General features: G+C 33.3%; 1 protein-coding gene across 2 annotated transcripts in view; it reads left to right on the top strand.

Moving 5' to 3' along the window:
• The first annotated feature begins 3177 nt into the window (after positions 1-3177).
• The window catches only part of LOC123546357 (WD repeat-containing protein 5), a 29099-nt gene continuing 18593 nt past the window's right edge, over positions 3178-13683 (top strand). Inside the window, exon 1 of one of the 2 annotated variants that reach the window (XM_045332569.2) lies at positions 3178-3227. Coding sequence is in view for 1 of the 2 variants with exons in the window: in XM_045332564.2 (XP_045188499.1) it covers positions 3206-3231 (26 nt within the window). In the remaining variant the exon portion in view is untranslated. Of the gene's footprint in view, positions 3232-13683 lie in introns of both variants that reach the window. The other variant, XM_045332564.2, reaches the window with a different exon arrangement.

Genomic DNA, 13683 nt, shown 5'->3' with positions numbered 1-13683 from the left:
CTGATTATAAGAAAAAAAAGAAAGTTCAGAATCTCTAGATACAAAAGTTCTTATAGTCCATTCTAATCTGACGTGACACAGGTCTTTAATGTAATTGTGAACTTTAAGTAGCACAAACAAAACAGATTTCTAAATTCAGTCCCTTTAAACCGTGAATACGTTGATTCCGTATTGGCTCCCTATGGTGGTAGGTGATTGCATCCCTGAGCTGACTTCAGAGGATAACAAAAATCATCGTCTTTGCGGTTTACGGCACAACCATGGGACGAAAGCTCTGCGCTGGGAATATCACATCCAGGCGAGTGAAGACAAGTGAACCTCGGGCATTGTACTTCCGGGTTATGACATCACCAGGAAAAATCGTCTGGCGGAAGAAGCTAAAATATATAACATATGGTAAGCACCATAGCAAAACAAAAGTCAGGGCATAAAACTGCTCCTTTGGGTACACCATACCTCCGTAGGCTCCCATAAATAATACGTGCTACTTATACAAAACATATGTGCTACTAAGTTCATACGTCACATGATTAAAATACGTCACTTATTACTTCCATTATTACAAAGATTACTTACTTAAAAGACTAAAGTTAAAGTATGAAAAAGATATGAAAAGTTTATGATGAAACATTATAGATACGGACATGATAAACTGCAGCTATTATTTACAACTACAAATTAACAAAATTCAATGTAAATCAAACGTTATATCATAGTTGGCATCCATATAATATCTAATGCCATACATTACAACGGACATTAATTAGATGTGCTATAGACTGGCACACAATTACAAATTACAATAATATATTACAAACATGGCACTAGACTTGCCATATAGATTTATACATAACAATACAATGCAGTAATGGCGTTCCATAATAACGAAATGTTTGACATAAGTTTTTGAAACAAAGTACTTTATAAATATCATGTTACAAATTTCAGTACAAATTTTACATCTTATATAAATGAAACATTTTAGATTCCTCTTTCGAAATAATTTACAAAAGTCTGAAAAATTTAATAAATCATCCTGACATACCGAAACTAGCTAAAATCATATGCCGAAAAGTAAATGTTACAGAATTCTGTAGAATGAACAAAAATTTACCAAATAAAAATCGTAATGCAAAAATCATACAAAAATCTAACAAATAAATTTCTTACCTCGATCGAGCATAAATTTCTAGCAAGAAAATAATTCAGACATAGATTCGTCTATAAAGTCGTAAGGTGGTGTGCGCAAGGCATATCTAGTCCAGTCTATTTAAAGGATAATGTCCCGCCAAATACTAAATTTCATGGGATTCACGGCTAAGCCGTGGACTCCGACTATTTGTGTTTCCACGGGATTCACGATATAGCCGGGGAATCTAACTACTTTGGCGCGGATTTAAATTGACAATTTGAGGCCCATTATAGTGGTTTTGGGGATAAAAACATAAATTACTGAAGTTTATAAAATATCAACTTTCTTATTACTGAACAGAATTTAATGAAATTTACATGGAAATTTAAGTTATGAAATACAGAAAAACATGAGAGGTATTTCATGCGTGAAATCTGACATTTACCTCAATAACTCAAAAATTTACAAAAAGATGATGCAATACCTGCATTTACACTACAGATAAAATAAGGCCCGTATGTCAATTTGTGACACACTGCAAATGTTTTGGTGCATACGTTACTGAATAAGAATATATTAAATTTTTAGCTTAATAGTGTTTTATATAACCTAAATGAGTTTTATAAATGTACACAGTTGAACAATTACTTCCTGAAGTTCTAAAGTTAAATAATATTAAAAATAACAGAGAAAATCTTAAATTTATAGAACAAATTATATAAATTATTTGAAACCGTTCAATGTTGTTTTTTAAAGCTCAGTCAAATAAAAATTTGAAAACCGGCCGCCCAACACGACATAAACGAAAATGTTGCAGACTTGGTTTGATTGAGCCTGTTCATGGACGGTAGTTATAAGCACCAGAATGTAATTTAAAGACATCCGCAGATGTATTCGTATGGCGGTGCACATGGTACATTCAATGATGTACAGAGTTCAATTCCATGAAAAGCATGCCTTCAACATTTTCATGTTTGTCTTGTTGAGCGGCCTGTTGAATCTCCATTTTTTCTACTTTTGTAATCACAATCAAACTGGTATATGTTATTCAGAACGTATAATATACATTCGACATCAAATGCGCTACAAAACTCACGTTATCTATTCATTTGTTGATGATACAATTGTTGGTGTATTACAATTTGTCCACTGAATGCAAACGTTACCATGTTTTATTTATCAATGATATGTGATCGTGAATGTAAAAGCATATACGCCCGGAATATAAAAGTCCGATTACCGGTCCCCTAGCCACTGAGCTACATTAAAATAAGATATGACGTTGGTTGTAATAAACATTTAGTGTCCAACTGCATAGCTCTATAGAGATAGCGCTGGTCCTGCGTTCTTTCGACAAAACAAGACTATGACTATTCTTTTACATGCAAACGAACACTCTATAGGGGGTAATACATACCACACACTTAAAAAGTCCTGCTATACAATTAAAAGCAGTGTTGTAACATATTTCATACTACAGAGACTATTAGTATGTGTACAAAGCATAGTAAGAGGTTTGGCTAGGAGCTGAGGAAATAGCCATTGGTCTGAAGACGACTTAAAAGAAATTTAAAAAAGAAATTGACATGTGAAAAAGATTATTTAATTAATGTCTTAACATAGATATCACTTCACTTATGTTATTTGATATATTGTAACAGACTGAAAATATTTCAGCCCTGACCGGGAAACGAACCCGGGACCTCTCACACCTAAGGCGGACACTCTACCACTCTATTTGCCCCATAGGGAAAATGGTAGATAGAACATAAGCCCCCATTGTTTATTTTTTGGAATGGACATTTGCACCATCACCCCCGGATATATGCCCTACATGCCAGTAGATGTAATGTATTTTTGTTGTTTTATAATCAAAATTACACTAAAAGAAATTTTCATTTAAAAGTATTTTATTGATTAAAATGATAAATATAATAATTACTTTCAAGTGCAAATGTAAACAGTAATAATGTACCGTAAGGGTAAGTAGTCGCCGCATGTCATGTACAGTTGCCACTTTTCCATATTTAAAATACTTTGAGTCGGTTTGCAATTACGCATGCGCAGTTCCACATGTATTGTTGCGGGAAGCATTGTATGTAAATATACGTCCCTTTGCGATATAAATATACTTATCTAACAATATTTCTGTTAATTCTTTGTCAGTATGTGTGTTGCTGATTTAAAAGTTTATTCCAATATTTATATCTTTCCTAGAAATTACAGTTCTAAAGAAAATCCCGTAATTGCTCGTGTTATTTTTGTGGGTGGGGAATTTTTTTCAATCACATGGTTTGTGTCGGACAGTTCGCTAACGAAAGCCCATTTGAAAAAAAAATTAGAACCCACTTTTCGTACCACTTTTGTCTGCTTCCATGAGTACACGAAAATCTGTGGAGATGGTATACTCTGCTGGAATTACAGTGGTTTCGTCAAATCACCGGTTCGTCATACTTAAATTATATAGTAAGTGAGAAGTGGTTTCGTCATAAAGACTTTATATAGTTAATAGCATAATAGGTCAATACAATGGAAGATGATCGCACCTATTTAATGGCAGTTAATCTCGATGATTGCGTTAAAGTAATTCGCACATACTTAATCGATAATGTTACTCAAATTGCAAATGAGTTATTAAAAATTATTGTGTATTAAAAACGAGTTCTTGATAAATATTACGTTTCTGAAATAGACGGCTCGATCTATACTTCATTTCATGAAAAAAAATGAATGATTAGCGAACAATATAAAGCTGATTTTGATCTGCACTGGTCGCGAATGCAGGTACATACTTGCGATTAAGATGTTGATAATTAAGGGATGCTGTAAGAAATATGTACAATTTTGGTAATATGAATTATCGGACTTGTATTAAATTACATTAAAAATTTGGCAAACAGATATATTTACATATCTAAAATATGAATGTTATAAATGTACCAATGGAAATAAATTGTGTCTATCTTCACATTTACTCTGATAATTTTGTATTTGTAGAGTAAGTATTTGTTTGCCATAATACTTATTTTACACAACTTCAATTACGGCCTTTAATTAACGCAAACTATACGTTGTTTTTAGCTTATGAACATCGTTAGCTTGTATGTTTAATTATCCCCGCGTAAGTTTGTGAACATCGTTAGCTTGTATGTGTAATTATCCTCGCTTATTAGCTTGTATTTGGTTATGGTTTGTCATCAGTTTGGTTATGGAAGCTGGAACTTACAGGGTTGTCATGATATGTATAAAAGTGCATTGTGTATTGACTGTGATATTAATTGCTTCTTTTTCTTTTTCAGAGTTTACATGGCATATGCATTATAATGTATAAAATTGTAATGTGTATTGAATGTGCTATTGATTGCTTTTTTTTTCTTTTTCAGAGTTGACATGTGTATTATAATGTATAAAATTGTATTTTGTATTTAATGTGCTTCTTATTTTCATTGTTGAATGTGTGTCTTTTGTGATGATGTAAATAAATGTAAAAATATAAAACGGTTTGTTTTTCTTCTGCAAATACATTTTGATGATATATTAATTTCTAATTAGAAACATCTACGAAATGTCGGGAATTTAATGAGCAGAATGTGCCACAATTAGCACCTCACTGACATTCTAGAAATGCAAGGAATTTAGCACATTTTAAGTACCGTATAATAATCATCGATCATCAGTTAAGCTTTGGGGACAGTTACGCTAACTTCTTAAGATAAGAATTTTAATTCTTCTACTATAAATATACATTTTGTATATCTAAATTTTACTTTTTATAGTATTTGTTTTGTTTTTTTCTTATCAAATTCATATTTTCAAAATAAATTTAAAATGCTTTAATTCTCAATAGAAATTCTTAATTTTTTATTAATTCAAATTTAACATTTTGAAAAATAAATTGTCTTGCGTCGAACTTAACATTTGTAACCAGTAATAAATACATAAGTTTCGTCCATAAGAATTAGTTTAACAAAAACTAAATCTCTATATATCTTAAACATCGATCGGCAATTATATCATTTATTTTTCTTTTCATTTTCTGTATAAATAATTAGCTTTGAAATTATCTTTACAAAATTAACAACTTGTTTGCCACACAAAGTACATCAACAATAAAACGACCAACAAACAATCATTATTACACTATAACAATAAGTATGACGAAACCACTTCTCACTTACTATATAAATTAAGTATGACGAACCGGTGGTTTGACGAAACCACTACCATCCCTCTGCTGCATTATAATTTGCTTCTAGGCAGTGGCTACGATTACGGTACCGTAATCCTAGCCTCCGGTTCTAGGATTACGGAAGTTCCGTATTCCTAGACAACCCTATGAGGATAGACTAGGATTACGGGAGTATTTTAAGAAGCATAAAGTATATGTTAGGACACGCATAAATGGTGTTGTAAACTAACTTATTTCACTTAATTTTTCAAGCCTGCCTTTAATATAATTTCGTGTTTTCTATCCGCCGTTTTGGGTTAGTATAATCTTAATGGCGGCGCGCGGAGATATATTAGAAATATGAGTGTCAAAGTTAGATTTAAAAAAAAATCTATACTTTGAATTTTGTTATTTATAATCATATTGTATGTTATTAAAGACCATTTGTGGTGACTTGATGAAAAAAATGCAGGCATATACGAAACATAGATAATTCTATATTTCCGCCCAGCGCCATTAAGGTTATACTTACCCAAAACGGCCGATCGATAGCACGAAATATTTAGTGAAAGTAAGTTAAATGAGTAAGTTTACAATGTCATTTATGCATGTCCTAACATAAATTTGATGCCTCTTAAATACTTCCGTAATCCTAGCCTATTCTCATAGGGTTGTCTAGGAATACGGAACTTCCGTAATCCTAGAACCGGAGGCTAGGATTACGGTACCGTAATCGTAGCCACTGCCTTGCTTCTAACACCCAGCTAAATAAACCAGCTTCAGGGATGTTTTCACGCTATGACTAGATACCGGAAAGGGCCCTTTCCGCAAAAAGGACTTAACATGATCGGAAAGGGCCTGCCATATGTTTATTACTGGAATTTATTTCTTCATATTTCATTATGACATAATAAAATAAATTACGAAAAAAAAGTTATCAATTTGTTATTTTTAAATGAATTATAGACAAAATACGAGTCATGACATAAACTACGCTGATCGGAAAGGGCTTAACATGATTGGAAAGGGCCTGTCATATGTTTATTATTGGAAATCATTTAATTATTACTTCATATTTCATTTAACAAATCAAAAAGAAAATAATTTAAAATAAAACAATTACTAATACTCGAATTTTAAATGAATTATTGACAAAAAACGGGTCATGACGTAAACCTCGCTGATCGGAAAGGGCTTAACATGATCGGAAAGGGCCTGCTGTATGTTTATTATTGGAACTTATTTATTTATTTCTTCATATTTCATTTATGAAATAGAAAAGAAAATTAATTATGAAATAGCTATTTATGATTTTTAAATGAGTTATAGACAAAATATGGGTCATGACATAAACTACGCTGATCGAGAAGGGTCTAACATCGGAAAGGGTCTTCGCAAAAAAAACTTGAAATGTCATGTTTACTATTTGAGATTATTTAATTGTTTCTTCATATTTGGTATTTCGTTTACAAATAAAAAAGAAATTAAATTTAGAAAAAAAGATCATTATCGATTTTTAAATGAACTACACACAAAACACATGTCAGTGCATAAACCGCGCTGATCGGAAAGGACCAACCTTTGGATATATGCGGCGTAACAAACACGTGCCTCTGATTAGTCCTGATAGAGTTTGATTGGATTATCACACCTATTGATTATATCAATTAATCAGTATATTTGTAAGCACACACAAGTGCCATGTGACAATACAATACAATACAATATTATTTTATTGCATTAAACATATTACAATGCTTATAGCACAATACATTTTAAACATAAGCAGATGAAAACATATCCAAAACAGATAGAAAAGGACATACGTAGATTCATATTTCTACTTATAACAGTGAACCATTGATTTTTTATATATATATTTCTTACTGTATTCGTTTTTAAAACAACAAAAATAATTATAATTATGCAATTCGGATTTTATTTGCAAAGAAGATGAATTTAGCTAATTGATTTATTGACTTTTTAGATTTGCAATTCATAATCGAATCGAACTTGTTCAAAGTTGGCCATCGGCAGTAATAAGGTTAAAGGCATTTTTTTTCTAAGTTCGCGGCACACTAGCAAGAAATGATATTCATTTTCTAATGTATTCATACTACAAGATTTACAAATACGTTGATTGCGTTGTGCGAGGATGTTCTAAATTTCGACAGTGCAATTTTGTATTTATTTTCCGATATACAATTTAAATACTGTTCAGTTTCAAAGTTGTGTTTAAAGATACAGTATGATTGCAGGCGGGCCGAGTTATTAATATCAATATTTGTTATTATTAAACTTCCAATAAATACATGTTTTATAAATATTTAAGGGAGATCTGTATTTATTATTATCTCATCAATGTACAATTACACAGAGTTAAAACATATAACTTAAATATATTTAGTTTATGTAGTTCTTTTCTTTTTGATAAGATAAATGAAATATGAAGAAAAAAATAAATAATGTCCAATAATAAACATATAGCAGGCCCTTTCCGATCATGTTAAGCCCTTTCCGATCCGCGGGGTTTATGTACTGACGCGTATATTGTCAATAATTCATTTAAAAATGAAAAAAAAATGTTGTTGTTTTTTTTTTGTAAGTTCTTTTCTTTTTGATTTGGTAAATGAAATATGAAAAAATAAATAAATAATTTCCAATAATAAACATATAGCAGGCCCTTTCCGATCATGTTAAGCCCTTTCCGATCAGCGCGCTTTATGTACTGGCGCGTATTTTGCCTATAATTCATCTAAAAATCAAAAATTGATAACAAATTTTCGTAAGTTCTTTTCTTTTTGATTTGATAAATGAAATATGTAGAAATAAATGAACAATTTCCAATAATAAACATAAAGCAGGCCCTTTCCGATCATGTTAAGCCCTTTCCGATCAGCGCGGTTTATGCCATGACTCGTATTTTCATTTAAAAATAACAAATTGATAACTTTTTTTTCGTAATTTATTTTCTTTTATTATGTCATAATGAAATACGAAAAAATAGTTAAATCAATTCCAATAATAAACATATGGCAGGCCCTTTCCGATCATGTTAGGCCCTTTCCGATCAAATATCACGGAAAGGGCCCTTTCCGGTATCTAGTCATGCCCATGTTTTCATGTTGATTTGTATCTCTGAACTGAAACAAACTCTGTATTAAAATATTTTGGGGGAAGGGGGTCAGTACCAGGGGGAAATTTTGACGTGAAAAAGCTGAAAGGGGAATTTTTGTGGCATGTTTATTCCACATAGAGTCTTGTATAGTGTGGTTAATTTAGCCACTGGTCAGGCCTCGACCTTAGCGGTGGACCGTTGGACCGACGCAACCAAAATATTGGCAGGTCCACTAACTATCAAAAGTTGGGTAGACCGACGGTCAACCAATTTTCAGTCACGGTCTGCAAGTAAAACAAAACCCTTAAAAATGAAAAATAAAGAGGAAAAAATCGTACCCATATCAGCGAATTCACAAAACGAAAGTTAATTTTGCCTTAAGTACGGCATTCTACAGTTATAAGCATTGGCGAGTTAAAGTCAGGATAGCACGAATGGACTACTCCACCGATCGGGCGAGTGGTTTTTACGTGGTAACTTTACCAAATTGAGAAATTACATCAGGCAAAATTACCTGGGTTGACTGGAATTTACCCGCGAATCGTAAAAATATCAAGACGTCATGCTGGTAATTTTCCATTCCACAAGCACGTGCGCCCTATCGTAATATCTAATTTACATCTGTTACTTTTGACACAAAAAATGCGCGTAGTGCATTCATTTTTTAATATAATCGCTTCAAATTTTCAACACCGCTTGAGAACTAATACAGTTTGAATTCTATAACAATTTTAATAAGATATCGACAGGAATGTAGGCAAAATTCTTTAAAAACGATCAAATTTTCATATAATGTTTTGTAAAATTTCAAACAGCGCGATCTTGATTATTTATTTCTTTCTTAAAGTAAATAAACGGTACATACTATGGTAATAAAATTCAGACTTTTGACCAGAAAGTACAAAAAACACAATTAAAAAATCTTAAATAATGAAAAAGCGGCAGCAATTTAAATACATGGAGTAAAACGATTTTTGGCAAACAGATTTCTGTTAGCGCGGCAGAATAGGTTACGTGACCTCTTGAACGTAAATAGAAATTGTGGTTTTAAAATAAAGCAGTATGATGTCGTTGCGGTTTTTAGTAAGTTTTAAATGATTCTTTGTACATGTATTTTTTGACACAACACTTTGTTAGATATTCTTCTCAAACAATAATGTAAATTCCTTGAGGGCAAATAGGTCACAGAGGTAGGATATCCACTATTATCGTTCACGGCTTAACACATTTACATGTCAGTTTATTCGGGATATTGCACATTCGCTTTTAAAAAATTAAAGAAAAAACTTTTTTATTGATTTCTTCTCAACAATTTAAGGAATCGAGAAAGTACGATCAGTGATCTGTCACATGGCGCGAAAACATGACGTAATGCCATGACAATCTCGGGCAACTATACCGCTTTGATCTCCACTTCAGATGCCATAATATTCAAACCGACACACTTCATTTAGCTCTTTGAGGAGGTGTTAATTGATAATGAAAATAAGGCCAATTACTTAGTTTATCAACAGAATAATAACCGACAGTTGTTAATTGGTTTTTTTTGTTGTTTTTTTTTTTTTTTTTTTTTTTTTTTTTCATTTTCAACACGGGTCGGGTGGATGATGATTATTGTGTCCATATTTTGGGACACTTTTCAAAATAATTATTTTCGGGATAACAGATTGCTACAGTCTTCATTTTTAATTATTTTAGAAATAAGTCCTGTTTCTTTGAGTCATATGAAGTTATGACGTCTACAACATCACAATTTTTGTGATAGAATTGGAGGTCAACTAAAGTCTGAGCAGGTCTACTAGATTTTAGCAGTTGGTGGACCTGCTGGCAACTGCTGAAAAAAGTTAAGGTCGAGGCCTGCTGGTGGAGAATATTCAATCATTTGGCTAATCTAACATCAAATATTTGATGAGGAGTATTTTTTTCCTCCTAAATAATAGTTTTTGCCAAAATTGAACTAGTTAACATCGTCAAAAAATGACAAAAAGTGCAGACCCAGCATTCCCACTGACTTTTTGAAAAGTGGGTACATGTACCCACATACTTTAGAAAATGTGGATACATGATAAAAAAGTTGGGTACAAGCCATACAAATTGAAAAAAATGTTCCAACTGAAACAAAATTATAAAGAAGTATATGGGAAGTGACACTTTTATTTAGCCTGTGTTAATGATAGTGGAGAGACTTCTAGTTGAAAAATAGAAATTTATGAACATCATTTCTAACTCAATATAACCCCCCACGACCACCACACACACCCAGCAAGCTTGTGAAGCAATTTGAAAATTCTTGTTTCAATATGGATAAAAACTATTTATGTGATCATTCATTTTCTTAGATACATCATTTTCCATGCAAAGAGTTTTTCTTTACTCCATAATTATGGAGAAAAAAAACGTTTTCAAAAATTCAAGCAGACGCTGATAAGTATCACCCGCTGAGTTTTTATAACATTTTTTGCTGCTATATCTTGCTGCAACATTATAGCAACAAAAAAAGAATGATATAACCTGATAAAATAAAAACGCGGCGGGTAATAATTATTTAACATGAACAGTATCAGACTCGAATAAAAATGAAAAATTGCCCGATGAAAGTCGGTCTGAAACCGGTCATTTTGTAAATATTAATAAACAAGCAGCTTACGAGTCTTTCTTTTACAATGGAGACCAAATAATTGTGTAGTAGATGCCAGCTGACCGCTTAATTATTCAACAACTTGTTGAAAAAAACGTCCAAAATCGTTGTTTTTGCACTCGCACATGTTGACAATTATCGGAAAGTGTCAAAGATGTTACTGCGTCGTTGATTGGCTGAATACTATCGTGTCTAGTTTTACAAATTATTTGATTCGCTGTCACAGTTCTCGCGAAAATCTCACAAGTACCTGGAGTAGGCAGAGCTTAAATTATGCCATCGGCATGTATATTCAACTCATCTTGACATGTAGCAAATTGTCAACAGATTGAATTGCGGTAATTTGCGTGTACGGATCAAAAATAATGTTTGGTTGCTTGAATTTCGGCTCTTTATCGACAATGTATTTTCTGTCAGGTTTTTTACGCGTGCATTGTACCCGTGGAATTTTAAAAATTTGTGTGCAAGTGACTTTTTATGCGTTAATTACGCGGATTTTTGCGTGAATGGGAATGCTGAGACCCCGATAGATTATTACAGAAATGACATGACAATTCTAGTCTGATTAAATCGATTATGCACTGCGCAGATGCAGAAGTACCTTTGATATAGAAGGCTCTGCTTGAACAGAATGTCAATTTTTGTTGACCCTTTAGCCGTTTTTTTTTGTCTAGGTCCGTGTTGAGTGTAGTCAATTTTGAAGCCAAGGACGAGACGCTTGGACTATGAGAACAAAATGAATGCTGAAAGCGCCCACATGATAGTACTCTGTATTTAAAAAAAATCTGTCGCCGCACGGTATTGAATTAAACCCAGTGCCGCATCAGACATCAGTTTTGCTTGATGTAATCTCCTGCAAGGGGGGGTTGATTTTTTAGCTCACCTGTCACAAAGTGACAAGGTGAGCTTTTGTGATCGTGCGGTGTCCGTCGTCCGTCCGTCCGTCCGTGCGTGCGTCCGTCCGTAAACTTTTGCTTGTGACCACTCTAGAGGTCACATTTTTCATGGGATCTTTATGAAAGTTGGTCAGAATGTTCATCTTGATGATATCTAGGTCAAGTTCGAAACTGGGTCACGTGCCGTCAAAAACTAGGTCAGTAGGTCTAAAAATAGAAAAACCTTGTGACCTCTCTAGAGGCCATATATTTCACAAGATCTTCATGAAAATTGGTCAGAATGTTCACCTTGATGATATCTAGGTCAAGTTCAAAACTGGGTCACGTGCCATCAAAAACTAGGTCAGTAGGTCTAAAAATAGAAAAACCTTGTGACCTCTCTAGAGGCCATATATTTCAAAAGATCTTCATGGAAATTCATCAGAATGTTCACCTTGATGATATCTAGGTCAAGTTCGAAACTGGGTCACGTGCCTTCAAAAACTAGGTCAGTAGGTCTAAAAATAGAAAAACCTTGTGACCTCTCTAGAGGCCATATATTTCACAAGATCTTCATGAAAATTGGTCAGAACGTTTACCTTGATGATATCTAGGTCAAGTTTGAAACTGGGTCACGTGCCATCAAAAACTAGGTCAGTAGGTCAAATAATAGAAAAACCTTGTGACCTCTCTAAAGGCCATATTTTTCATGGGATCTGTATAAAAGTTGGTCTGAATGTTCATCTTGATGATATCTAGGTTAGATTCGAAACTGGGTCACGTGCGGTCAAAAACTAGGTCAGTAGGTCTAAAAATAGAAAAAAATTGTGACCTCTCTTGAGGCCATATATTTCATGAGATCTTCATGAAAATTGGTCAGAATGTTCACCTTGATGATATCTAGGTCAAGTTCGAAACTGGGTCACGTGCAGTCAAAAACTAGGTCAGTAGGTCAAATAATAGAAAAACCTTGTGACCTCTCTAGAGGCCATATTTTTCATGGGATTTGTATGAAAGTTGGTCTGAATGTTCATCTTGATGATATCTAGGTCAAGTTCGAAACTGGGTCACGTGCGGTCAAAAACTAGGCCAGTAGGTCTAAAAATAGAAAAACCTTGTGACCTCTCTAGAGGCCATACTTGTGAATGGATCTCCATAGAAATTGGTCAGAATGTTCACCATGATGATATCTAGGTCAAGTTTGAAACTGGGTCACGTGCCTTAAAAAACTAGGTCAGTAGGTCAAATAATAAAAAAACCTTGTGACCTCTCTAGAGGCCATACTTTTCATAGGATCTGTATGAAAGTTGGTCTGAATGTTCATCATGATGATATCTAGGTCAAGTTTGAAACTGGGTCAACTGCGGTCAAAAACTAGGTCAGTAGGTCTAAAATTATTAAAATCTTTTGACCTCTCTAGAGGCCATATTTTTCAATGGATCTTCATGAAAATTGATCTGAATGTTCACCTTGATGATATCTAGGTCAGTTTCGAAACTGGGTCACGTGCAATCAAAAACTAGGCCAGTAGGTATAAAAATAGAAAAACCTTGTGACCTCTCTGGAGGCCATATTTTTCATGAGATCTTCATGAAAATTAGTGAGAATGTTCATCTTGATGATATCTAGGTAAAGTTCAAAACAGGGTCACATACCTTCGAAAACTAGGTCAATAGGTCAAATAATAGAAAAACCTTGTGACCTCTCTAGAGACCATATTTTTCAATGGATCTTCATGAAAATTGGTCAGAA

The sequence above is a fragment of the Mercenaria mercenaria genome, chromosome 15 (genome assembly GCF_021730395.1).
Source record: "Mercenaria mercenaria strain notata chromosome 15, MADL_Memer_1, whole genome shotgun sequence".
In the NCBI taxonomy this organism is placed as follows: domain Eukaryota; kingdom Metazoa; phylum Mollusca; class Bivalvia; order Venerida; family Veneridae; genus Mercenaria; species Mercenaria mercenaria.
This window is presented reverse-complemented; position numbering and strand designations above follow the sequence as displayed.